The sequence below is a fragment of the Lethenteron reissneri genome, chromosome 21 (genome assembly GCF_015708825.2).
Source record: "Lethenteron reissneri isolate LAM-NWPU_2019-01 chromosome 21, ASM1570882v1, whole genome shotgun sequence".
Taxonomy (NCBI): Eukaryota; Metazoa; Chordata; class Hyperoartia; order Petromyzontiformes; family Petromyzontidae; genus Lethenteron; species Lethenteron reissneri.
This window is the reverse complement of record NC_083799.1, coordinates 1,653,126-1,680,826: the sequence shown is the minus strand read 5'-3', so window position 1 is coordinate 1,680,826 and position 27,701 is coordinate 1,653,126. Positions and strand designations below refer to the sequence as shown.

At 44.6% G+C, this 27,701-nt stretch overlaps 2 protein-coding genes across 3 annotated transcripts; both read left to right on the top strand.

The window, feature by feature from the left end:
* Nucleotides 1-3,215: 3,215 nt before the first annotated feature.
* LOC133345011 (adenylate kinase 7-like) lies at nucleotides 3,216-24,777 on the top strand. 2 transcript variants are annotated; one of them, XM_061555356.1, is made up of 19 exons: nucleotides 3,216-3,336; nucleotides 5,807-5,907; nucleotides 8,445-8,618; nucleotides 9,573-9,681; nucleotides 11,424-11,518; nucleotides 12,665-12,775; nucleotides 13,718-13,801; nucleotides 13,914-14,002; nucleotides 15,290-15,380; nucleotides 15,944-16,021; nucleotides 17,172-17,321; nucleotides 17,804-17,932; nucleotides 18,335-18,470; nucleotides 19,037-19,165; nucleotides 20,916-20,987; nucleotides 21,129-21,326; nucleotides 21,785-21,996; nucleotides 23,339-23,497; nucleotides 24,122-24,777. In XM_061555356.1, the coding sequence occupies exons 2-19, from the start codon at nucleotides 5,821-5,823 to the stop codon at nucleotides 24,158-24,160; spliced, it is 2,142 nt and encodes a 713-aa protein (XP_061411340.1). In that variant the 5' UTR covers nucleotides 3,216-3,336; nucleotides 5,807-5,820; the 3' UTR covers nucleotides 24,161-24,777. The 2 variants fall into 2 exon arrangements, with proteins under 2 accessions (XP_061411340.1, XP_061411341.1); XM_061555357.1 differs by lacking the exon at nucleotides 3,216-3,336 and adding an exon at nucleotides 4,456-4,595.
* Nucleotides 24,778-26,349: 1,572 nt separating this feature from the next.
* LOC133344927 (serine/threonine-protein kinase mos-like) lies at nucleotides 26,350-27,399 on the top strand. Its single transcript, XM_061555255.1, has one exon. It carries the CDS (start codon nucleotides 26,350-26,352, stop codon nucleotides 27,397-27,399), a length of 1,050 nt encoding a protein of 349 aa, XP_061411239.1.
* Nucleotides 27,400-27,701: the final 302 nt, after the last annotated feature.

Here is a 27,701-nt window from a genome sequence, read left to right as displayed (position 1 = left end):
TACCATCTTGTGTGGTCTTGAGATGCGTCAATCAATCTCACTCATACACATTAACTGATTCCACAGTGATCGCGTTCTCTATAGTATTCCAGATGTCATACCGTCACCATTCATTCACCGAATGTCAGTTCATTATATACTTGGCGAATTAATGGTACATGAGCAAACATAGCATTAATTCGCACTGGTACAAAGGTTGAATTTAAACAAAATCTCTCGGCTATTTGAATCATATACAACATTTTACACACAAACATACACCATTCTACAAGAATGGCTCACCTGATTGAAGACTTGTACTGAACTCTTGTGATGACAGGAGGGCTTTGCCAGTGCTTGTTAATGATGGGCTGGGATTAGGCTGCGACGAGGTTGAGATGTTGAGATGAGGCTGGGATGGGGCTTGTTAATGATGGGATGGTGCTGAGATAAGACTTGTGGGGAGGTTAGTGTGAGGCTCAGAAGCCCCAGCTGAGGAGTCGAGGCTGCGCTTCGTAGCAAGGGGAGTAGGCGTCATCTGATCCCCCGCCTCCCACATGAGTTTGTCGGCACTACACGTGGCTGAACGCGCACATTTGTCGAGTAAACAAGGGGCCCGTGCGTGTTCGGTAAACATCAACACGGGGCCCTGTGTGTAGGGTAATCACAAAAAACTGGCCCATGTGTTTGGAATAAATGCGAAACACGGGGGCGCTGTTTGTGGGATAAACAAGAAACACGAGGCCGCTGTTTGTGGGATAAATAAGAAACACACGGGGCATCTGCTGAGGTGACCTTGCAAAGCGTTGCAGCTGCAGCACGAGACTGGCTAATCAGGACAATAGACTTCAGGGATGTGTGGCATGACGCAATATTACAAATTCAACTATTTCCGAGTGTCTCTATGGTCCAGCGAGTGTGGAGGAGGTTCTAATCCCCACATTGGTGGCCCTCAACGAGTGGTAGAGATGACATCACTGTGGCGGGGATCATGCCACGAAGTGTTGCTCACTATCCAATAGATAACTACTCAATAGAGTATTTTTATTGCATTTCATTATTACCTGTTTAGAGTATTGTGGCATTATCCATGATATCTGTTTGATAAATCTAAACGACTCGATTAAGTATAATAAATGTGGAAAGCCATATGCAGAAATATGGCCAGGGTCGGCAACCTGTACGTTTGGAGCCGCATGCGGTTCTTTAAGGACCGCTTCGTGACGTTATCCACATGCATTGTGGCTCTTGAAATATAGAGTTTTTTTTAATAGCATTAGAAAAAATAGATTCTTGTTATTCTGGTTGCAGACCCCTGCCTATGGCCACACACGATAGCAATACCTTTAAATGATAACATGTATTATGCATAGCTTACTGTCTTTAATATTACCTTGAAAATGTGTTTAACAGATGGTTATATTTACCAAACATCCAGTGTGAAACATTCAACAGGAACATTTTACACAAATCATAGAGCGTGTTTTAAGATACACGAGAGGGAAAACTGCGTGAAAAGAGTATAGGTTTTTTAAATTCTAAAATGGGGTAAATGAAACGAGTCCATGCTTGTGACAATAACAGGTCTTATGTGGACACAGATGGTGAACGCCACGTGAAGTGAGACGACGGCCCGTGTCTCGGGACTGCCAGTGGAGATGCGCGCTGCTCCAGAGGCTCATCAGGTGAGCAGGGAGAAGACGGTGGGCTCGCCTGTGGAAGGCTCACAACCAAATTGGCTGCGTGGGGTCCAATCTACACCACCACGTAGCCCAGGGGGTAGGGTGGAGGAGAGCCGTTCAAACAGCTACATCACCCATGATAATAATCGGTGTTCTCGTATCCACTAAACCCATACATATTTCTCAATTCAGCCTTGGTGTAGTCTCAAAGCTCTGCCGTATCCTGCAGGAAAGTTCAACAAAATGGCAACAGATCTCGGGTACAAAATAATTCCTGTCACCCCACCACAGATGCCAATTTTCCCGGACTGCCCGCGGGGTCAAACCCAGCCGGGTTCCACAAAATATGAGACTAATTGTGGGACGTCGGTGGTTGGTGGTGCAATCCGGCAGAAATCGTGAATGTGGAAAGGACTCTGTTGCCCCAGAGCAGCCGCGTGGCTCGTGCGGGAATTGTGGTTTCCACGAGGCCAGTTACTGCCCCCTCGCACGGCCTAAAAGTGGCATAGCCACTAACCTCCAGGCTCCCACTGCCCACCTCCAGCCAAAGCGAGGCAAGCTGCCATCGGCCTCTAGGGCCCAAAATGTGGTGGCTTTTATGGCCCAGGGGGCCGTGTGTGTGTCTGGGTGGCCAGTGGGGTGGGGCCCTCCGCGTGGTGTTATGTGCGGAGCGCGCGACGTCACGGGGCCAGTGCTGGGGGGGTCGGGGGGGGTGAAGCCGTGGGGGTTCAGAGCGGTGGGGGTTCAAGTTCATTTATTAGGTATCGCCCTGTGAGCCATTCGGCTCTTGAATCGGGTGCAACCGCAACAAACAAAAAACAAAAACATGAACAAGAAAACATCTTAAAGTGAATATGTGACTAAGTGCAAACAGAAAATCCAAGAAAAGACAGCAAAATATTGCAAAAAAAGCACCGTACACCAACGCTGTGTACAATAATCCCAGTGGGATGCAAGTCAAACAACAACAACCACAAGACAACTTAGATTAAGGCCATCAGTCTTACTCCGTGGGGGTCGGGGGTGGGGGTCGGGGGGTATGGGGTGGGGGTCGGGGGGGGGTCGGGGGGTGGGGGATGGGGGTGGGGGGTGGGGTGGGGGTCGGGGGTGGGGGTCGGGGTGGGGGTCGGGGGGTGCGGGGTGGGGGTCGGGGGGTGGGGGTCGGGGGGTACGGGGTGGGGGTCGGGGGGGGGGGTCGGTGGGTGGGGGATGGGGTGGGGGTGGGGTGGGGGTCGGGGGTGGGGTCGGGGGTGGGGGTCGGGGGTGGGGGTCGGGGGGTGGGGGTCGGGGGGTACGGGGTGGGGGTCGGGGGGGGGGTCGGTGGGTGGGGGGTGGGGTGGGGGTCGGGGGGTGGGGGATGGGGTGGGGGTCGGGGGGTGGGGGATGGGGTGGGGGTTGGGGGGTGCGCGGTGGGGGTCGGGGGTGGGAGTCGGGGGGTGGGGGATGGGGGTGGGGGTCGGGGGGTGGGGGATGGGGTGGGGGTTGGGGGGTGCGGGGTGGGGGTCGGGGGTGGGAGTCGGGGGGTGGGGGATGGGGGTGGGGGTCGGGGGGGGACGGGGGTGGGGGTCGGGGGGGGTCGCGAGGCGTCTCCAGGCAACGAAGCGACGCTGAGATTGACGGGGACGCGCGCCACTCGCACGGAGAGAAGAAGACGGCGGTCGGTCAGCGCGGGAAGGTAACGTCAGAATGATACTGTGTATAAGTATATGTACTGTGTACACCTTGAAGAATCTGTTGAGCTGTGAAGCTCTTGTGCAAAGAGGTCTTCCAAGTGTCCTGGAGTAGTTCTTTACGAGCCTCCTCCGCAGAGGCCGAACTTTACACAGATACACACAGTACACAACACACACAGTACCTACACACACACAGATACATACAGTACACAACCCACACACATAGTACCGACTCTTCACACAGATACACACAGTACACACACACACAGTACCTACACTTCACACAGATACACACAGTACACACACACACAGTACCTACACACACACAGATACACACAGTACACACACACAGTACCTACACTTCACACAGATACACACAGTACACAACCTACACACACACAGTACCTACACACACAGATACACACAGTACACACACAGTACCTACACACACACACAGATACACACAGTACCTACACACACACACAGATACACACAGTACACACACAGCACCTACACACACAGATACACACAGTACACACACACACAGTACCTACACTTCACACAGATACGCACAGAATATAAACTACGCATACATACAGTACATAAACTACACACATACAGTATAATCACCACACATACAGTACATAAACGTCACAGATGCACGCAGTACATAACCAACATACAGATATAAAAAGTATATAAATTACACGCACAGTGCGTCAACTACCGCCATGCATACAGTCCACAGAGAAACACACTGAGCTACACAGTACTGTACATAAACAGCACAATTAAACACATACATCTACCACTTCATATGGTCGACGCTCTGTGAAACAGTCCATAGAGGTATACCCCCACGCTGAGATATGCTACTACACGCCGAGACATACATGGAGTTATGTTTTACCCACTAGAATACACAAATACATTTACTGTATCTCAGAACCACAGAGATACAGACGCTCATCAGACACCTCACTCACCAAACACTACATTCACTTGACCCTCACCAGACGCTCAATCTAACACCACGCACTGATATACTTCTTATATAAGCGCACAACTTTATCTATCTGTGATGAACGCTGCACTTACCGTCGTTTTCATGCAGGGGGCGCTGCAAACCTACGCACCCCCTGTATGAACGACGTTGGCGCAGGGACAGACGTTTGATTACGTTGGGATCGATCTGCAGACTGCGGTGTTCTCGCACGGCCAGCTCTATGTCACCTTATCTCGATCCCGCAATCCCAAACAGGTGAAAGTCCGCATCGAACCCGGCACCCCCGGCAAGGCCATCTACTTAACGACGAGAGAAAATTCACACGAAATGTCGTTTTCAATTAAGTCGTCCAGATGTAAAATGATATAAGCTTTTAATGAAGAAATACAATTATATAATTCAAAACATAATACAATTCAAAGATGTTTCATTTTTAAACTTCAAAACGGAGCATCGGGTGCTTGCGTGAATGCATCGTTCGTAGTATTCAATAGTTACTCACCGGACACCATCAGCAAATGCCTCCAGCTTAAGTGCTATTTGTGCTGTTAGGTGACAGTACACCAGGCTACAGTCTACATTATAGACTGCCAGTACGCTCACCGAGGTTAATAACCAGGCTACAGTCTACATTATAGACTGCCAGTACGCTCACCGAGGTTAATAACCAGGCTACAGTCTACATTATAGACTGCCAGTACACTCACTCCGATTAAGAACCAGGCTACAGTCTACATTATTGGTTTTTATTTTATTATTATTTTATCATTTTTATTCACTTTATTTTTATTATATATTTTTTTCTATCTACGTGACTTTACCGAAAGAACCAAAGACTAATAGTACACCACTCATTGCTATTCGTGATTTGGGTTTGTTTTACGGTCATAGATGACATCAAGGTCAAAATAGCCTATGTCCCTGGATTTATCTTGGAGATTGGCGCGTGTGCATGAGATAGAAGGATTGTTGCAATAAGATGCTGTGAGAGATAGTGACAGCTTGGGGAGACCTTCATTCAACACCGTATAGAACACATTCCTGCGGAGGGAGCTGGTAGGAACGTTGGGTTGCTCGGTTAATGGCCAGGGTCAACGGCGGCGTGGTGTATTCCGCAAATATGGCCGACTGTGAGGGCGGGCACAAGCCGGCGTGAGTAGGTTAAACGTTGAGTTTTATAAGGGCACCACGGGGTGACCAGCCCCTCTCCACCCAGCCCCACCCCTCACACCCCCCACCCAGCCCCACCCTCCCCACCCAGCCCCTCCCCACCCTCCCCACCCAGCCCCTCCCCACCCTCCCCTCTCCACCCAGCCCCACTCATTTTTGGATGCACGACGGACGGACAGAATAATCCCCTGTGGGCTGGTGTAACCAGGTGGTTCCTACCAGTATAATGGCCATTGTTGATGATGACTCTATCTTGTGTGTGTGGTGAACCCCTGTGTGTCTGCTGTGTGAGACAGTCGTGCCAGCAGCCATGAGCAAGTCACGTGGAGAGGGCTTGCCCATCAGGAGGGTGTTCATCAGCCATGTCGACTCGTATGTGGGCAGGAATATTGGAGAGGTTTGTTAACAGCTCTAAGTATGACTTGTGACAAATTTTTGTTTTATTGCTAATACAATGGTCTATATGTATTTTTGGGTTATGCCACATAGTGTAGTTCCAGTAACCTTGTATCTTAGCGTTAAGTGGGGACCACTTTTTATGGAGAACTAAATTGTTAGAAAAATAATTCTCCCTGGATCATAGTAATTGATCCTAGTTGGTCTTCCTGATGCAATGCCAATGCTGTGTCACACATGTGTTGTGATGTGGATCATGGCATAATACAATGGGTGATGCTGAGCAGTGTCATCAATGCAGAGAGCCTTGCTCATTTTACCGTATAGATTCAAAGTCGCAAGTCTCAGCCGCCCGTGATTAACATTTATGTGTTGTTGCCAATCGGAGGCTGTTGTTTTATGCTTGATGTTTTGTCTCTTGTGGAGAAATGTGAGGGAGAGCGAGCATCCTGTCGCTGTTAAACTTTTAATTGTGCGAGAGGAGACACCTGTGTTTATTTTCTGTACTGAAATATCCCATGTTACAGTATGTATGGTGCACTGTTGACACTGTTAACGTCCTGCCACACAGCACACGGACCTATCGCCACAGTGTGGACAGCAATGACTGACATTTTCCACTGTCACCCATAATATCCATGGTCTTTGTGGATGGGCCCACTTGGCGGATAATAGAATTTTGCGGATAAGGGGAGTGCCACTGTAGTGATATACCTGCATTAAGTGCTTTAAATTAATACAACCGCATTGTGTCAATATAAAATGCTAATAGAATAATAGGAAAGTGTCCGTTTCACCTTGTAAAATAAAATCTTATTTTAGTCATCCAAATGGTTTAAATAACATTTTTAGAAATAAAATGTTTCATTCCATTTAGGGCCTGAGTCTACTGTCTCATATTTCCTTCATTCAATGTTTTTTTATTGACAGTTTTGCGTTGTGTTTTATTTACTCTGTGAAACACAATGGTGCTTTGTTTACCATGCATGCCGCTGGGAAATTATAGAGTGTATAATTTTCGATTTAAAGCTTTCGTGACTGCAGGGATTCATCTTCTTGGTTCTTTCGGTAAAGTCACGTAGAAGGGAAATAATAAAATAATAAAAATAAAACATAATAAAATAATTCTCACGACGTTTCGGCCACAACACAAGCAGCCGTCCTCAGGTGAAAAACAGGTCTGTCGGAAAGACAGCGTCTTTCCCTTCTACGTGACTTTACCGAAAGAACCAAGAAGAAGAGTATATAATTTCACAGTGTAAGAATGTAAGGTGAGTATTGTAGAACATATAATATCACTCATACTTTTATTCCTTTGGTATTCACAATTGGGGTTTTTTCATTTCAGGTTTCTGCGGAGTAGCTCTGGGTGGGATTTTATTTAAGAACTTTGAGATCTGGAATTGCCATTGTGATTCCAGTTATGTTTAGCGTAGATTCACAGGTTCATGAGTGATTCAAGTAAAATTTGTCTGAAGCTTTTAATATAAAAACAGATGAACTAATTTTAGACCATCAGCCAATTTCAAACCCTTTGACCATACATGGAGGATTGTCAATCAAAATGTAATTGATGGTGAGTTTAATTGCATCTACATTCGATCCTAACTAAAGAGATACAAATTCAAGTACTCACCATTGAACCACTTTGGGTAAGGTGGATCCCATTCTAAAGCAATATTGTCCCGTGGAAAATATTTAGGACTAGATTTAGCGTATTTTTATCCACAACTTTAAGTTAGTAATGCTAAATTCATCGTATACACTGATTATGAAGGCATCATAATTGAACCACTGCTTTCGGGCTTAAAATCCCAGTTCTTATATTCTTGGGTCTTTCGGTAAAGTCATGTAGATAGGTTCAAAGAAAATTACAAAAAACTACGACGTTTCGATCACTTGCGTTGCGATCGAAACGTCGTAGTTTTTTGTTATTTTCTTTGAACCTATCTACGTGACTTTACCGAAAGACCCAAGAATATGAATTCCTGCAGTCACGAAAGCTTTAAGTCAAGATCCCAGTACTTCTTAGAGTACGACTTTGATTTTGTAATTTGGTTATATTCACTTGCTCACAAATACAGGTGCTTCAAAAAATGTTAATACGTATATGGGACTATCGTTTTTAATAGTAAAAGAACGGATAATGCACAGAAACATGATAACAAATGTATGTTAATAGCTTCAAAAGGTCAAAGAGTCTACACTTGTTCGCCATCATTATCAACACATGCCCGGAATCTTCTCCAGGTGGTCTCCAAAGCCCAGAGGCACATTTCTTGTGGTACTGTTGTTAAAAAATGTTTAAAGCACCTTGTACTTCACAACCGTACAACTGGCAGGCTTTTAAGAGAAGTGCCAGGCTGCATGGGAGACAGATGCACCCTTCCAATGCCACCACACAGTGTTATGAGTGAAGTTTTGTGGGAAATATTAAACCTTGATAACCAGAGCTAAGCTAAGATTGTAATCTTTTCACATAAAGTACGTTACCATAAATATTGCATATTTGGCATTTGTGTGCCCTTTTCTCGGCAGTATCTGTCACAGTGCGTGGTCGGAGAATCCACAGAGCCACTGGATTTGGAGGAGGAAGAGGAGGGGGAGGAGCAGGACGGCTTCTCACAGGCGAGGGAGGGCACCTACCAGGTGGTAGGGTCCCTGAGCCAGACCCAGCAGCAGCCACCACCCTTTGTGCTTGAGACTGTGCAGGTATGTTGCCTTTTCCTGTTTATAAACACATTGCAGTACAGTAGTTCCAATTTTAGTGTTATGTTTTCTGAAGACCAACAGTTAGATGTCTACACTGATAGACAAAGAAGGGCACATGTATTAGAGACATTGTTCATTAACTTAAGAAAATCAAGTAGGCTTGGGCAAGACACATCCATGTCTGCTTGGATAAAACGCATCGCTAGAAGGGACGATGGCTGATGGTTGAGATGGATGACAGTGGCAGCTGAAGGAAGGAACACACATGAGAGGAAGGTCACGTTCCTGAAGAAATGAGATCAATTTGTGCAAGAGCTACATTGTTGAATCACGAAACTGTGAGGGATGGTGACAAGTTAGGTCTAAATCCAGCAGTGGATAGAACAGCTGATGAGGATGATAATTCAATGCTTATTTTAATTGTTACAAATATCATATCTTAACACTTGAAAGTGTCTTTCTGCTCAAACATGTTTTGGGTGCTACAAATCTATGTTGGCAGTCATGAGCTACCATTGAAAATTACACATTCTGTGGCAGGACCAGTCTATACATAGGAAAAATACTGTTGACTTCACACAAGATGGTGAATTATATTGGCATCGTCATGAGCATGGGTATTGAAATGGCCAGGAGATGGAAGTGCATGGAGATGATCTTAACTTTTTCATTTTAGCGAGTGTTAGTCCCTTATTTCTAGTAATTTTCTCCATGTACTTTGGTGTCTTCTTATTTAACAAAAATAAAAAAAAAATTGGGCAAAATCCCAATACAGGTGCCTCCTAAAAGAGCTGACACTTAGTAAGGCTTTCACGGATAAAGGACTATCATTATTTTTCAGCCAAAAATAAAAGCGAACATGTGGTTGTATTTATAGACAACAATAAAGTCAGCCTTAAGTTCACAAAAATTGTATTGTTTTTGTCACATGTGACGTGGCTCATTCATGAACAGGCCTCATCTCGGGAGGAGTTAAAGTCTTTCCTCTTGGGCTGTGACATTATTGTCTATGACATCAGGGAGACGGCCGATCTCCTGGATGAGGCTGCATGGGTGCATTCAGGTACAGAACACCATTGTATCCACTATTTACTCTGGCACTAGTCTTCTGCTGAAAGGAATATGCACCACAAACCATGAGATGATATTTCCATTCTCCTGGTAGCAGAGAAGCTGGGCTGTAACTGATCTTGACATGTGAATTCAAGTTTATTTGACATGTGCCAGCAGGGTGTTGGGGTTGTGGAATGGATGACCAATAGGCTTGTGTTTCTTTCCATTGTTTCACCTTCAAGGTGTTTGGGAAAAAACGCTTTGGTACAATCTCCTCCAGAATGTGCTAAACCTGAGTGAGAAGATTATTAATGAAATTACATATGTGAATATATTTTTATATTATTGAAAATATAAATAATATATTATAATTTCGATTTAAAGCTTTCGTGACTGCAGGGATTCATCTTCTTGGTTCTTTCGGTAAAGTCACGTAGAAGGGAAGTAATAAAATAATAAAAATGAAACATAATAAAATAATCCTCACGAGTCTTATCGACAGACATGTTCTTCACCTGAGGACGGCTGCTTGCGTTGTGGCCGAAACGTCGGGAGAATTATTTTATTATGTTTTATTTTTATTATTTTATTACTTCCCTTCTACGTGACTTTACCGAAAGAACCAAGAAGATGAATATATTATAAGTCTATACAGTGATATGAATTAATTCTGCCTGTGTAATAGTTCATGTGTTATTAGATATTCAAAAGAGATAGTGTCTCTCTACTCAGATACTCGTGGATAGTGTTGATGATGTCTTTTGGCAGCCCTGAGTCAATGCGGAGAGTGGAAATTCCATATTACTTATGGTGGTATTCTAATCCAACCTTATAGCATCCACTGTTGACTTCCTTCAGAGTAGTTGGTAATCATTTATAGCATAGTTATATAAGTTCCCAGCTGGATAATAATATTATATTGAGTGCTATTTTATAATTACATAAACATATTTAGAGTGTTCTTTGGGTCTTTCGGTAAAGCCACGTCGATAGAAAAATAATAATAAAAATATCACGACGTTTCGATCGCAACACAAGCAATCGTCATCAGGTGAAAAAATATATAGCGGGAGAGCTGCTGAGGCAGGATGTTATAAAGGTTTGAAATGGGTGTAGCCCAAGGGTCATAAGCGAAGTGGGCGGGGCTAGAGATGAAATTTGCATATGAATGTAAGATCGGAGAGCTGGGCTACCTCCACGACGACGAAGCTGTGGAGATGGCCATTGTATTGTGAGAGATTATCATGTCAATGTAAGAAAAATGAAGAATTTTCATCACCAGTAAGCTAATAACTCGTTTGACTTTATTATTTTTACATACCTGTCAACCCCTTATCAGTGCCTACCTTATTACAGACCAATTCAGACCTTATTGGTCACCTTGTGCGCTTATAAATATCAACGTTCATCTTACCAAGTCCCATCACAAGAAAGAAACACAAACAAATATACACATTTTTTTCCCCGTATTGAAACGTCTGTACACCGTATAGACCTGAAAACTCAATTTCCTTGTACAAGAATACGGGTAAAACATATGGGTTGACAGGTATGCTTTTAAAAGTCTGAGTTGGGTATGAACCTTACAATGAGGTTCACACTCTATGAGACATTAGTACATTGTTGGTGGCATTCGAGAGCTTGGCTTGACTTATTTTTTTGCAGTACTGTTCTATTTATTGTTGAATATGATTTTGTGTCATCTGCAAGCGCCACTGATGTGTGATAATGTTGGTGTTGTTGCTATCTTAGCCCTGCATGCTGAGATTGAGAACTTCAAGGACCCAAAGATCTTCATCTTGATCACAAGCTTCATGACGTGGACACTCACCAAGCCTGTGGATCCCGTAAGTCGCCGCCTGGAAAGTGCAAACGCTTCTTGAACATAAGCAAGCCATCCTATGATCCATAACATCTTGGTTCATTGAACAGAAACGTACAAAATTACATTAAGGTGGTGGAGGTCTAATTGGGATATGGTGATACTGAAATATATTGTGCGATCTGAGATCCACGATGATTGTATCGTCAGTTTTGTTGAATATTCTCGTTGTGATTGTCATCGCTCGTTTTTTCTGAAATAACCTTATATCCTTTCAATATTTTTAAAGTTAAAAGCTCAAGAATGAAAGATGTACTGTAAATTAATAGATAATGAGTCTTTGAAAATAGTTTTTCAGAGTAATTGATGACATGGTGATTAACATTATCCTTTTTATAGTGGTGCACATTGCTGAATTAGTTTGAGGAATTAACTGACTGTGTTTTAAGCGTTATTGATTAGAAGGTGTATTATATATGGCAAACATATGCTGAGTGAACAGAAATGTAATAACTTTTAAGTAATCTTTATTCTTACTAAAAGTACAGCAAAGCACAAACATTAAATTTAAATAAATGTGAACTAGAATGATAGAAAATGGGAAACTGATATTGTGATGATTGTCACATCGTGAAATTTGGGATTGTATCGTAGCATGAAAGTTAAGATTGCAGCAACTACATATGCATCAAATACTTTTTACAGGGCATAATGGTGCCATCTAGTGTTACATGTGAGTGGCCTATTGAAGTGGTGGCATATGCAAGTCTCTTGATACCATTGGCCATTACCCACATGATGAGATGTTGCAATGTTCATTGTGAGTTCCAAATAAATAATGCCTTATTACATAACATGGCACTGATAGCATCATTAGAATATAATTAATCATAACAAAATACGAAAACACTTAAAGAATAATGTGCATTCGGAGACAGGAAAATAACTAAATTATCAGCCACATACAACCTCTTAGCAAAACGACTTATATTTGAAAGTAAAAAAATATTATGCAGTTATAGAAGACTATCTTTGACTGATTCCAGAATTTGTGAGGTGCATACAGTAGTTCCGGAGGAGATAGGGATGCTGAATGTAAAATTACTAGTTTTCTCCTACTAGAGAAACTTACAAGGGATGGTCAGGCTCTGATGTGTCTCTCACCCTGTAGGATGATCCGGAGGTTCCGTTCACTGAGGATGACCATCGGAAAAGAAGGCCTCATCCTGCATTCAAGGATCATGTGGCCTTGGAGAAGCTGGTCATGAAGCTGGGCAAGACGGTATTAGCGTAGTTTATTTACTCAGCTATAAGATGGCCAGCTAGCTTAGCTAGCTCAGGTGGCTCATGATGGATTATAATGCCTTTGCCAACACTAGGTTTGAATCTAGTTAATCACTAATAATTAAGCCAAGTTCTGAAGTGTAGTTTACACATTCTTTGCTTCGTTTGGTCATGGCTCAGAGGGCAAGAATGTATTAGTACACTGGAGGCCAGACACACGGTGAGCAACTCGTACAGGCCGTGAAGTGGGGTAGAAGCCAATTGAAATGACTCCACAAGTAGCCATGTTCTGTCATCTTGCTGGGACTTTCCCTGACATGATGTGGTATATTAGGCCAGTTCAATTGGTGCTAACAACATAATTTATAAATAGTATAAAACAATGAAGCACGAAATATATGATGAATATATATTCTAAGTGAGTAAATACATGACCAATGAATGATGAATTGGACTTGGCTAAGTTCTCAAGATGTTGTTGTTCTAATCTCGTGAGATTTGCCCTCAACTCAATTGGGATTACACATAGCAATCATCACCCCCGACTGCGAAACCTTGGCAGGACCCTCCTAAAAAGACCTGAGACTCAGTGACGCTTTTCTGGGTAAATAAGCGTAGTAGTAATAATAAACTTAAGTTGGCTGTGATCACATGACAGCACGTGCTCATCTGTAACGGCCACATTTAGACACATTGACACAGGATCTCGGAACTGGCTACAGTCCTGTTGCCTGAGGGAGGTCCTGATGGGTGTTTCTTTATCTCATGACACAAATCCCATAGCACAATTGGGATATATTTGTAAATCAAGTAAAAAATATGTAACCCATAGTTTCGATATTTGTTCAAGGCTTACAAATGATAACATTCGTACAAATGTTGCTACACTTACGACAATACATCGTGGTGCAATGTTATTTGATGACACTTTTACTTTCAGAGTAAGAAAAAGTTCATTGGCTATGTGGTGTCTTCTGGACTGCCCTATGGAATGGGGGAAGATCCTTTTCATTTCATTTTCAAGGTGACTATCACAGCATTATTCTACAGGCTGATATTTGTCTCATCTTACTTTTTTTTTGAAGTGACATTGACATGTGCCCCCAGCATTCACACATGTGTTCATGTTTTAACAGACTGCCTGGTTGGGAGAGTTGCCTGCAGTACCTGTGATTGAGAGAGGAACAAACGTCTTGCCGACCATTCACATCCGAGACCTGGCAGGGTATGGGAATCCTTTTACTCTTTTGGCGAATCTGGGCTCATGGTTGACCCTGGATGTAGCACTTAGTGGTTGCTAAGTCATTGTTTTTTGTCAGTGTGCACAGGCATGTAGGCGCATCAGGTATCATTCCCATCTATACGAATACTCTGTAAAAAAACAAACATTGTCGTCTAATACATTGTGCTTGCCCCACAGTCGACTGATTACGCACAAGCACAATCGGCTGATTATGCAAAAAGGACCTTGCGAATGGGCACTTTTGCCTGCCAATGCTGGTGTCAACAGCCAGTAAGGGGGAGGTGTGCTTGCTCGGTTCTCCATACATCGGAACATTTTCACTTGCTGGAGGTGGCGACTGATTGAACATTTACAGCTAATCGCTGAAATGCTGATTGGAACGATTCTCTGGGAAAAAAACATGCATATATCTTTGCTGACACTCAGTAGCATTATAACCACAAACATTTTAAGGAAATGCCCTGCACAATGTAAACAATTAGTAGAATCACAAGGGACACCACCAGTGCCGGCGTTGTGTCGATGAGCTGTCAAATTGAGATGCAAGGGCAGGTGAGCAAATTGTTCTGTCCACGTTGTCACTTATAGAGGTTTTGTACAAATGCTGCCGAAGGAAGTAAATAAAGTACTCCATTAATCCAGGAAATCTTCACTAACTCTCAGGAGAATCTGCATTGGGATGTTTGGCCAAATCCTTATGATGGATTGTTTTGCTAGAACTTGCCCTAAAACATTCGCTCTGTGAGTATAAAGTTTAACGTGTTTATCCTGTGCAGCGTCTGGCCACCTCCACAGAACTGTGACTGAGAGCTACTCTGCAGAGATGAGCACCACCTCGGTCTGAACAATGAGGCCCCTCCCTTTGATGCTGAATTAGTACTATTCACATACCTGCATTTCCCATATCCTCTCCTTTGATGCTGTTAATCCTGCATAATGCACATGCATATGTAGTACTAATAACATTCCTGCATTTCCCATAAATATGCTAAATTCCTCTTGATATGCAAATTCCTTTGTCAAGGCGCCCAGCTTATATATATGCTCCAAGCTCGTGTGCTGTTTCATTCAGACTCTGTCGCCTCGACTAGACCTGGTTTTCACCTGAGGACGGCTGCTTGCGTTGTGGCCGAAACGTCGTGAGAATTATTTTATTGTGTTTTATTTTTATTATTTTATTACTTCCCTTCTACGTGACTTTACCGAAAGAACCAAGAAGAAAAAAAATGAGGCACTCTTGAGTTGACATTGCTTTTTGAATATTGCCAGAGTGATTCAGAATATAGCTGACCACAAGCCCAAGACTCGTTACATCCTGGCTGTGGACGAGGGCAAACACACTCAGCTCGAGATAGCACAGGTAAGAACGTGTTTTCACATTTTTGCCATGGATGTTTTTTTTGGTATTTATGCATTTTTGGGAAACCTCTCTGCCTGGAGAAAGCTCGCTTGTATGAGCGGATACAAATAATGAATTTACACTCATCCCATGATTGGGGTCAGCCTCACTATCGTACAGAATAATCGCTTATGTTGACTACCTACAAGCTGTTACTCGTTTTCTCCACTGATTAGGATTGTAGTGCTGAATCGACCCCCGACTCGAATTTAACTCCAAAAAGTTTTGATTGTGATTGTCATGGATTGAAATGACAGTGCCACCTGGCCATAATAATTAAATATTGATGTGTATACTTTGACATATGTATCAATGTACCTACCTTAGAATTAGCATAATTTTTTTTTACTTTTAGCTCCACAAGCCAGAAATCAGGTGAAAAATTGCACCGACATGAAAATTTACCCGATTATCCTCATCATGTGAAGACTTAGTGGAAGCTTGCAATCATGTGTGCGCTATTGGTTGAGAATGATGTGGAGATGCTTCTGAATGGAATGGAAAGTTGTATCTCTGCACCCCAGGCCATCAGTAAGAGGCTGAGCACGGGGCGCATCAGCCACATCTCCAAACAGGAAGCCATGAGCAACAAGGACTGCTTGGTAAGAGTGCTCCTGAGTAAGCATCTCCACCCCACCGGTGCCCAGCAGCCTGGGCTTATTTACTCTTCCACAACTCCATGCCGCTGGCAGTTCACCATCGCGACACTTTACTCTCCTCATCATTGAATTCGCAACAAATGTTTGTTGTTTTGCTGCAACGTTTTAGGTTACACCACAAAATGTCTCAACCTCCCCTTGCCGGTTATGAGAGACGGTTCTTGCCACATTCTATTTAGCAAACTTCCAACTTGTTTGTCGAGTAATATATTTAAATAATATAACATTTCAGTACAAAAACATATTTATTCCTTACAGCTTATATTATGGTTAGGGTGCTTAACTTAAAACATTGTAAGTTTGTAACTTAAAATCCAGTCATGGATAAATTCAGTGTGTTGTCTTTCTGGGATGATTAAAGGACAACTCTTTGGATTGTCAATAGTGGTTACCATATGTAGATACTATCCCCACCTTAGCAATATGGAATTTTAACCAATGGTTTAGGACAACATTCAGAGATTGGCAGCACCCAATGTTTCAAGTGGGAGACACTTTCACCTGACTTAACGTGTGTGATACTGTAGTGGACATTATCATCACCAGCCATGATCAATCCACTTCGGGATGCCGGTCTCCCCACACCGTCACCAACTCACATGGTCCTGCAATGCCACAATATATTTAACTCCTGAACATGAGCTGATAGCATGGCTCAATCTCCGAGTTGGTCGACCTCTCAGACATATTTTCTCCTTAAACTACCACTCTGTTGTTCGTCCAATATATTGGCCGAAAGCGACCCTAGTGAAGTGTCATACACAAGCCCATTTACTTTCCTTAGCAGTCAATATGATGTCCATGATTTGTGTTTGTTCTCTGGTATTTGTGTTCCTCTTTTAGTCTTTCAGTGTATATCCAAGAATCCATCTCTCCAAGCTTTTTGCATGCTATTTGGCTTTTCTTCCATTTTCTTTGATTGTGCCCATATTTCTGATCCATGTCATCGTGGGTAATATTCAATCATGTGAAACTTTCTGCAAGTGAAAGAGGTCACTGCTTATTACTTGGCATTATGAGTAGATGTGAGCCAATGAGCGAGGTTGCGTATCTGACTGAGCGAGTGCACTGCCCACGCCTGCACGCCTGCCAGCCCCATCATGTGGAGCAGCTGCTGCTGGACGTGTGTGCGGAGGCCGTTTTTGTCAAAGAGGAGTTGAACGTGCGCTGGGTGGCGGAGGCCGGCTTGCTGGCCAACCTGGAGCGGGTGGTGCGCGAGTTCCGGACCACACGGAAGCTCCAGGTTTGAGACAGTGTTCTCCACTGCATCACTTAATGACGCTTATGTTGTGTGTAAATAGCACAAGGGCCCTTTTATAGTGAGTGCTGTATGTATATGATGTTTCTGCCCATATGTGCTCTCCTCTTAAATAGTCTTCGTATTATACTATTAAATGCATGATGGCTCACTGTATTGTCCATGTTTATCCATGGCTAAGAGCGGAATTCGCCGCAAAGGTGTGGCTTGTGCTTGGAATTCCCGATGGTGCCAAACTCGTCATCATGATAGCATCACGCACTGCTGATGATCTGGCCAGAGGTGACCCGCGAGCGGGAAACTATGGCATATTTTCCGAATAAACGGTGTAAAGAAATGAAGGCAAATATGAAGTTATTAAGAGTTGATTCATACAGGGAGGGATTCCACAATAATGTACTTCACTGATGTTTAACTGTTTCATCAGGGCTGTGTCGTGAGAGAGATGTTTTGTTTTATATCCCCAGCCCATCAAAATCTGCATCCTGGGCCCACCGGTAACTGGCAAGAGCACTGTGGCCCAGATGCTGTGCAAGCATTACAAAATACACCATGTCAACATGAAGGATGTCATCACAGAGGCTCTAACCAAGCTGGTAGGTAGGCCAGGCAGCCAATGCCCCACGTTTCGTGCAGCACATATAACAGCATGTTGATTAGACATCCTTAGTTCTTACCATAAGAATCCAGAAACTTATGGGTGTCCCATGAATGCCTCAAAATAGACACAGACCAGTCACAACCCCACATTGATTTCTCTTGTCCACAATTATGCATTTTCTCAATGAATTACGGATTATAAATAAACAACTGGCCATTTCATCCTCAGTAAAATAATGTGTAAGTTATTTAACGGATGGGCCTTTTAGCTAGTTTCAAAAAAGCCACTGAAAAACTGTGATGTGGAAGGCCCATTGAGCGATAAATGTAAGGGTTATATTATTTTGGTGATGGAATAATGTCTGTTTATTATTAACTTCTCTGTCCCTGGGAATCAGGAGAGGATCGTTGGCTCAGCTGGCAGGCAAGAGGAGACTGAGTGGCACGAGGAAGACGTGGAGGCGTTTACAGAAGACGTTCAAGAAGCGCAGGACTTTCTGGAGGCTCTTAGAGAGAACATGCTGCAGAATGAAGGTGTATTGTCTCGTCAGAAGAGATGTTACCACCACTGCACATGTCTTTTATGGCTCTTCTGTGTTTTATTTACAACAGCTGTAGCCCACTCTGATGTTGTGAGTTTCAATCCCAGCCAAGAGCTTCTGCGCTCATAATTTCTTAGAGCTCAGTCAATTAAACTTAACTTGGCAAATCAGAAATCGGTTTTCCTTTTGGATAGACTGGACTATATTATGGAAATGTGGAATTTCAATCTCTAACTCAGAACTGCCAATGGGGATTAGCACCGCCAAATGCTGGTTTAAGTATGGAGTTACTTTGGCTTATTTTTGCCTGGCCATATGGAACAGTGACTTGCTATCACTTTCAGAAATCAACTACATTATATAAACCTGACCCTGCCTGCGTAACTTCATGGTCCAGCCCTGCCTTCCCATAAATAACCCATCCTCCCTGCAGAAACCCCAAGTGTAGGATTATCTAAATTCCACTTTCACATCCTCAAGTGGCTAATAGCCCATGTCTTTATAGTCTGTAAAGATAAATGGGGTTTTCACTGTTTGTGTGTGTCTGGTGCTGCCCAGGACGACTGGAAGATTCGTACTTGGTACGGTTGTACAAAGAGAAGTTGTCTTCCCCACCATGCCAAAATCAGGGATTTGTGCTGGACGGTTTCCCCAAAACATTTGCTCAGGCAGTGCAGCTGTTTGGCGGTGAGTACATCTACTTGTGGAGGTGATTGTTGTAAATGTTTTTGGTAATACTAGCACAGGTAAATCCACAACACCCTCCACCAATTTCCCTCCAACTAACACATAACTGTAACAGTGAAATCTCATAATAATGGACATTAAAATACTTTCCACATAAACCTATTTCATAAAAAATCTTTGGCAGGTTTACTCACATGAATAACATTACAATATTTCAAATAACGTACTTAATATTGATGTGCATTTCAGATTAACGTCGTGAATTATAATTTACAATAGTTTTTCTTAATCACCGCTACGACGTATATCCCACTTACGTACCAGCATGGTCATGCAACTGATGCAGTGCGCTTTCTGCACAACAATTGGCTATAGCAACACAGTACAACAAAAACCACAGCCAAGCCAGCACACGTCACGTGACACCACAGCTAGATATGACGTTACAGCACACGTCTCTTTGTGGACCAAGTTTATTTCTCATAATGCGTTAGTCAAACCAAGGCAACAAAAAGTAACAGATTTCTTAAGTAGGGTTCAGAAGTTTGAAATAGTCCAGTTCCATTGTGGCAAGATAGCATGCAATGTTTTCCATAATATTTGTAATTTTTCTTCGCATTTCAGTTTAAATCATTTTCATTCTAAAGTGGGAAAATACAGGGTCCCCGCACATACATTGTAAGGAGATTTCACTGCATTGTTAGCCAATAGCGGTTATACATACTCACAATTGATCAGAAACTAGAGGCTTGTAAGTAAAACATTTATTTCTGCACTGACTGGAAGGAATTTCAAATGTAAGGAGGTTGGTTCTCTCTCCAGTTAAGGCCAGCCTATCACTAGGTGTGGTATGTGTTTGAGAGGCGATCAACTTACGCACTAAATTTCGATTTAAAGCTTTCGTGACTGCAGGAATTCATCTTCTTGGTTCTTTTGGTAAAGTCACGTAGAAGGGAAGTATTAAAATAATAAAAATAAAACATAATAAAATAATTCTCACGATGTTTCGGCCACAACGCAAGCAGCCGTCCTCAGGTGAAGAACATGTCTGTCGATAAGACAGAGTCTAAAACTTACGCACTGTTATCATTCTGGCATACTGTTGGCAGTGCTGCATTTCCATTGGAAAACAGTTTTGAGAGCGCTTGTCTCACAATTGAAAGATTGGAGAACCTAATCAACTCGTCCCATCATCACGCTGGCATCTGTAAATGTGTCTCACTTTGCCACAGTGGCAATGCTCTGGAGAAACTGTCTATTGTGATAGGAAGTGGAATATCCACAAATGCTTCTGGTTTACCAATAGAAGAAGATAACAAGCCATTGCCAATGGTGTTCGATTACATCAATCTTTTACACGCTTTTATTTAACTCACTCTGTTGTTGTATCCTCAAATCTTGTAACTCAATTTTTACCCACTTCCCAATGTGGTATCGACTGCAAAATTGGTATACGTATTTCATACTGATGACAATACGATATTCTATCATTAAAAAAAATATATATACTTTAAAACATTATTTTTTATATGTTATGTTTCGGCTTGGATCGAATTTATGGCAATCTCCGAGGCCACTTCCTGGAGTCGTGGAGTTCTGCCATTACGAGTACGGTATATTTCATGAAAGCGTGTTTAAAAAAAAGTTTTTTCAAATATTACTTGTTTATGGCAGAGTTAATCAAAATGGTGGTGAGGTGGTTGAATACCTGGTAGTACTCCTCTTTAGTGTGACACTGTTATGTTGACAGTGGAAGACGAGGAAGATGGTGAAGAACTGAATAAGAGGAAAGTGCCCCTCTTTGACAAGAGCATAATCCCAGGTATGCAGTGTTTCTTTCGCTAGCATGGCAAATCAGCGTTTAGTTGGTTTCTTTTTAAACTAGAACGGACAAGGTGAGTGTGTGTGTGGCAGGAGACGGTGTATGACCGCAGCGCGATGTCGCGTACAAACCCTGTGACAGAGCTGGTGGTGTCGCTGGACGCTGAAGACGACGTTGTGCTCCACCGCGCCATGTCGCTGCCTGAGTGCGCCGTGCTGGAGGCTGACCTCACGGAGGAGCGCGTGAGGAGACGCCTCGCAGAGTTTCACGCTCTTCGTTCCGAGGACGACACGGTCCTCGACTACTTCGACGAGCTGGAGATTCATCCTGACCACATTGGTCAGTGTTTGGCTCTCGCACATTTTTAAACGTGTGCGTTCTATTTTGCGTTTCAATGCCACGGCGTCTTCGTCAGCTCTCTAAAGCATCATTTGTGCAGATGTGTATGCTGTGAACCAGTGATGTGGTTGAATTCATGCAGCAGAGATCACTTGTTGCCATTACATACTAATTACTTTAGCTAATCATTACCTTTTATTCCTCAATTGGGATTATACATCGCAATCATCGGCCCCTACTGGCAGACGAATGCCCTAGATTATTTGAAAATGAGACTATCCTGTTCTCTTGAGTTCTCACCTGGTTCAACATAAAAACTTGAAACCTTCAATTCTACATGGGTCACAACAAGGAGCCGATATGGCTATGCAATAGACGAGTAACCTAATTGAATTCACGCGCTCTAAAGTGCATGCATAGTAAGTAGCATGTTGTGTTGCACACGTGTGTTAATGCAGATGTGAGTGTTTGCGAGGTGGCTCAGATCAAGCGACGGATTATAAAGCTGATGGGCGAGCCCCGAAATTACGGACCCTCGGAGGAGGAGCAGCTGGAGTTAGCACAGCGAGCGGAGGCGAAGCGGAGGGAGCGAGAGGCACGGAGGCGTGTGGACCAGCTGCTGCTGGACGCACAGCAGGCTGCCCAGAGACTCTGTCAGGAAGAGGAGTGGGTCAGTGCATTGATGGGCACAACTCATCTGAATAGCTCAAGTAACACAGGCATCCCACACCTGAACTCAACATTAAATTGTATCACACGTCGCGAGACTCACTTGTCGGTCTGCTGGGCTCTGAAGTGGCCAGGAGAATAGAGGTTGTTTGCCTAGCAGTATGAATATTGAGTGAGATCCCTTTGTGTTTGATTGCCTTTTACATGCAAAACACTTTAGTGCAGCTGCACTTTATTGTAACTATCGTGGATCTGCATTCTATTGTAACTGTAGTGCAATGATAAGACGTGTATGCTGAGGTAGATATATTTAATTTATTTCGGTAGGAAGTGCCCAATAAGCTGGTAGGCTATATTTCATGGGCGTCCTGCAACGATACAGATGTTTTATGGTACAGATCTTGGTTACAATCATGGTTACATAGGTCGCGATATAAACAGAAAGTATGAGTACATGCTTTACATGTGACAGGAATAGGGAACTGGTTGAAAATGTTAAATAAATAGAGAGGATGACTACATTAATTTACAAACAAAAATAAAGCAATTACTCTTTGGTTCTTTCGGTAAAGTCACGTAGAAAGAAAATAAATTAAATAATAGAATACGACGTTTCGATTGCAACACAAGCAATCGTCATCAGGTAGAAAACAAACCTAGTGAACTTAGAAATGCAATGCAATCCAACACAGAGAGTCGGTTAACACAACATTCAGCACCTTACCTGGTTGATTACGTTCTTCCAAAGATTGATCAATTTGAGAGAGAGACAAAACAAAGACACGGGAGGACACAGACAGATACACAAGCCGAGAGAGACAACACAGAGACACACAGAGAGAGACACACTACATAGACAGAGTGTGTGTATTCTATTATTAAATTTATTTTCTTTCTATGTCACTTTACCGAAAGAACCAAAGAGTAATTCCTACAGTCACGAAAGCTTCAAATCAAGTTTAAAAATAAAGGAAGTAAAAAATGAAAATTTAACAAAGCAAACAAAATCATTAACTGTGAATTTTAAGTATAATGCTTACAGACTTGGTTTCTTGCTTCTCTGCTGATTCATTATTACAGCTACATCTATGAAGGAACTTGATTTTAGGAGCGAACAGAGGTTTCTCATGCTTGGGTCTCAGATGATGTGTGCGGTAGCAGGACAGACTCCGATTGGTTTAAGGGGTAAGGACTAATTAAGTTGATGGCAGTTGGTAGGGTTAGGCTTTCTTTTATTTAACTTCAAATGAAATGTCAGTGACACCAGGGGCAATAGTTGATATTTTTTTAAGAACAGGAGCAAACTATATTCGTCTGCCCTTGCTCGTATCCCGCGTCGCCAGCGCGCGTGCTGGGAGGAAGTGAAGCGTCAGGAGCGCGAGGCGATGGGTGCCCGCCACCTGCCCCTGCGTAACTACCTCATGAAGTACGTGATGCCGCCGCTGGCTCAGGGCCTCGACGAGTGCTGCAAGGTGAAGCCGCACGACCCCATCGACTTTGTGGTGAGAAACTCAATGCATTCTCCGCAGCAATTATAAAAAAAAACGACGTACTTTTTATTTTACCAGGTAAGGCCCACTGAGCTATATAGCTCTTTTTCAGAAGCGACCTGGCGATCACAAATGATAGCTCAACGAAGTATCTTGTGTGGAAAGTTATAGCGGCCAAATACTCTTAAACGCACGTTTGTAACTGTGGAGGGAAAACCCGGAGGACCCAGAGAAAAATCCACATGACCACGGGGAGAATATGCAAACTCCAAATATACATGCGTCAGGGTGAGGATTGAACCCACGACCAATTGTATGCCAGGCGAGGTAATTCACATCTCGCGACCGTGGCTCCAAGCACATGGCCACAATGAAAAGTGGCTAGCAGCAGAGAGGGCGAGAGTGAGGGTGAGAGTTGATCGGCTTCTTGAGCTCAGGTTAAAATGCGAGTGGTAATCAGGTTGCAGAATTAACCACCATGGATTCCACAGTGGTAACCATATGGATGGAGTGGACACCAACACAGAATGTGGAATTTTCCCCATTGCTTATTTTAACAGTTGAGAGTTTGATTGAATAATTAACACGTGGATATTTGTTTTTTCATCCATTTTGTGCCACCCCCCCCCCCCCCAGGCTGAATACTTGCTGCAGTACAACTGTGACGAGGAGTGAGCTGTGCTAGCACGTGGAACTCGGAGGGACTGCAGTGTTTCTGTAGTCTCGGTCGTGCCGATGGAGTTCACGTTCAGCTTTGCTGACTTAAGTCTCATCACAAGGGGCAGAGCATACAAACATACCGCTGTATTTACAATTTGGACGTAATTCACATGTTGGCATAATGACAGCATCCGGAAATATATGGAACTGTAAAAGGTAAAAATCACAATTATTGTATAGGAATATACAAATGTTTTTCTATTTTCAGGCCAACACATTTTTCCGACCTTTTATAGATTCAACTCTTACAAAGAATGGTTATTCATAAACATACCTTTTTTATATGAAAACGTTTTTTTTTTACTTGCAGGTTCTTAAAGCAATTTAATAGACTAGAAAATAGTTTGTTTAAAAATAATTTCATGCTTAGGAAGTTACTAAAAAATGTCAGTGCAATGAGAAATGTTTTATTCATAGCGAGATGAAGAAATATCCATATTGACAAATACAGTAATTCTGTGCATGTGAAAGAGGAAAACAATCGATAACACATCTTAAAAATGGAAAAGTATTTACATTGTAAGAGTTGTGAAAATATATTTGAGAATTAAACCATTCGGCACTGTAATAAACATTCCATGGTATTTGTTTATATAATGTATATCTGTACAGTTATGTCTGGCACATTTATGCATCAGGACCGTATTCAACGGCTCTCCCAAAGAGCATAATGACGTGATTACAGTGTGCATACGGGTAAGATACAATGGTTTGACACACCAGCAAAAGAAACATCGACACCAAACTGAGAGCTGAAGTTCATAAGCGTCTCATGGCAGCAAATTGCACACCCAAGTGAAGGCACTTCCTGCCCAATAGGTGCAATTCCGGGACGTCGACACGATGAGCACTGTAATATTCCTGCGGAGGGAGCTGGTAGGAACGTTGGATTGCTCGGTCAATGGCCAGGGTCAACGGCGGCGTGGTGTATTCCGCAAATATGGCCGACTGTGAGGGTGGGCACAAGTCGGCGTGAGTAGGTTAAACGTTGAGTTATATAAGGGCACCACGGGGAGACCAGCCCCTCCCCACCCAGCCCCTCCCCTCTCCACCCAGCCCCACCCCTCCCATTTTTGGATGCACGACGGACGGACACAATAATCCCCTGTGGGCTGGTGTAACCAGGAGGTTCCTACCAGTATAACATGCAATAGAATACGTTACGTAGCATATGTTCAGACGTCAATCCACTACTGGATGAGAGCCTTGCCACGACATGTAATCTTCTTCCTCTCGGGTGTAATTCCAATCCTAGATTTCTACAATGGTCCTAAATGCACTTTTAAGTTTTTGTTCCAATTTATCAGGGTAACATTTTCTGATCTATATGTCAGCAGGTAATAAATATACCTTGAATACTCTTGTCGGGGCATATTGGTACGTTGCTTTTTCCAAAAGCACTCAGCTTGCTCTCATCGTCCTCTTAAAAACGTAGGGTCCGGGCCACCTTCATAAACAGACATTAAAATTTACATTCATTCTGAATTTTCTCTTTAAGGGTTATCACCGGTGCCGTGTAAATACATTTTCACGTGTGGGCTGCGTCCCACATATATTAGTTTATAAAATATATAAAGGACATGCATTCGATTATGTTTGCGAGTAGGATACTTTTATTCGAAATATGCATTGTAATCGTCCAATCGATTTCTTTCAACAAAACCTTTTGGGTACATGGCTTACACGAGGCTGAAACATGCTCACTGCCGTGTAACTTAACTCCAGTGCTCTCGATCTGTGAATCGAGATTAGCAGTAAGCCCTCCACGGTGCAGCCTGCCGTGATTAGTGCCGTGATTACTTCCCATCGGGAGCATGCAGCCTAATTCGCCCATGAATGGAAACGATATCTTAACGACTTGCGGTGATCCACACCGTGGGGGTCGCGACGACTGGAGATTGAGAAACTCCATTCAGGTACCGCGTGCGCTCTGTGTCAAATCCACCTCCCATTGCTAATGAGCGCGCGTGCGTGCGCGCACGTGGACTATAATATCCACGTGTGTGCGCGCGCACGTGGACTATAATATCCACGTGTCATTTAATATCCACGTGGATCCACTGCGGTGCACCAGCCCCAGCGGGGTCGCAGCAGGGACTTGAGCAGCAGCAGCGAGGTTCTGAATCGCGGCGTGCGAGAGCTCCATGCCGTCTCCGCTGCCAGTGGGGCGCTTTCGCCCTCGCCTCTCCTCCCCGTGGTTTGACGCGGGCGGCTGCTCCCCGTGCAAGAGCAGCTCCCCCCCGGTGTCGGCCGCGTTTCGCTGCGCGTTCTCGCCCGCGCAAGACTTCTCTCCTCCTCCTGCTGCTGCTGCTGCTCACGACCACCGACCCGGCTCGGTCAATCTCTCCGCCCTGAGCCTCCAGGGCCGTCTGGGCTCCGGGGCATTCGGCCGCGTGTTCCGGGGCTGCTACTACGGGCGGCCCGTGGCCGTGAAGCTTCTGTCGCCGCGCGGCGCGTCCAGCCTCCACGCGGAGATGAACGCCGCGGGTCTGCGCCACCCCAACATCGCGCGTCTCCTGGCCGCGTCCCCGCGCACCTTGGTGCTGGAGCTGGCGGGTCCCCGCAGCCTGCAGGGGCTCCTCTACGACGAGGGCGACGCGCCCCCCGTGCCGTTCGCGACGCGCGTCGCGTACGCGCGCGACGTGGCCGAAGCGCTGCGCTTCCTGCACGGACGCGACATCGCGCACCTCGACGTGAAGCCGGGCAACGTGGTGCTGGCCCCCGACGGCGAGCTCTGCAAGCTGTGCGACTTCGGCTGCTCGAGGCGTCTGAACGACGGCGGCGAGGTGCCGACGCGCACGGACGCGCCCGGCGGCGGCGGCACGTACACGCACCGCGCCCCCGAGCTGCTGAGCGGCGGCGTCGTGACGGCCGCGGCCGACGTCTACTCGCTGGCGGTGACCCTGTGGCAGCTGGCCACGCGGCAGGCGCCGTACCCGGGCGCGGAGCCGCACTGCGTCGTGTACGCGGTGGTCGCCCGCGGGGCTCGTCCCGTCTTCCCCGCGGGCTTCGGGGCGCGCGGCGGAGACGACCCCGAGGCGCGCGTCCGCGACCTCGTGGAGCGCGGATGGGCGCCGCGGGCCGGGGGGCGACCCCGCGCCGGCAGCGTGGGGGTGGCGCTGGGCGAGATCGTGACGGCCGCGCGAGGTGGTGGTGGTGGAGGAAGAGGAGGGGGTAACGGTCGTGTGCGGTGAGGGAGGAGGCTCCGTCAGTCTCCAGCCGAGACCCCCGGGGGACCCCCCCCCCCCGTGGATGCAGATTGACTGCTGCTTTCTTGAACGTTGAATTTTTTTTCTTCACAACCGGAGTGCGTGTCTTTTTTTTTTTAACTGGGTTGAAGAATGAGAACGCACCTGTTCACGGACACTTGTTTCCGTTTTTTAAATTTCGCTGTAACCTGGTTTTCGGTGTACGCATCGCTTCTCCCCCCGTTCTTAATTTAAGGGCGACGTTCATTTTCGTTCTACGGCTCTGAGCAAGCGGTCGATGGACATTG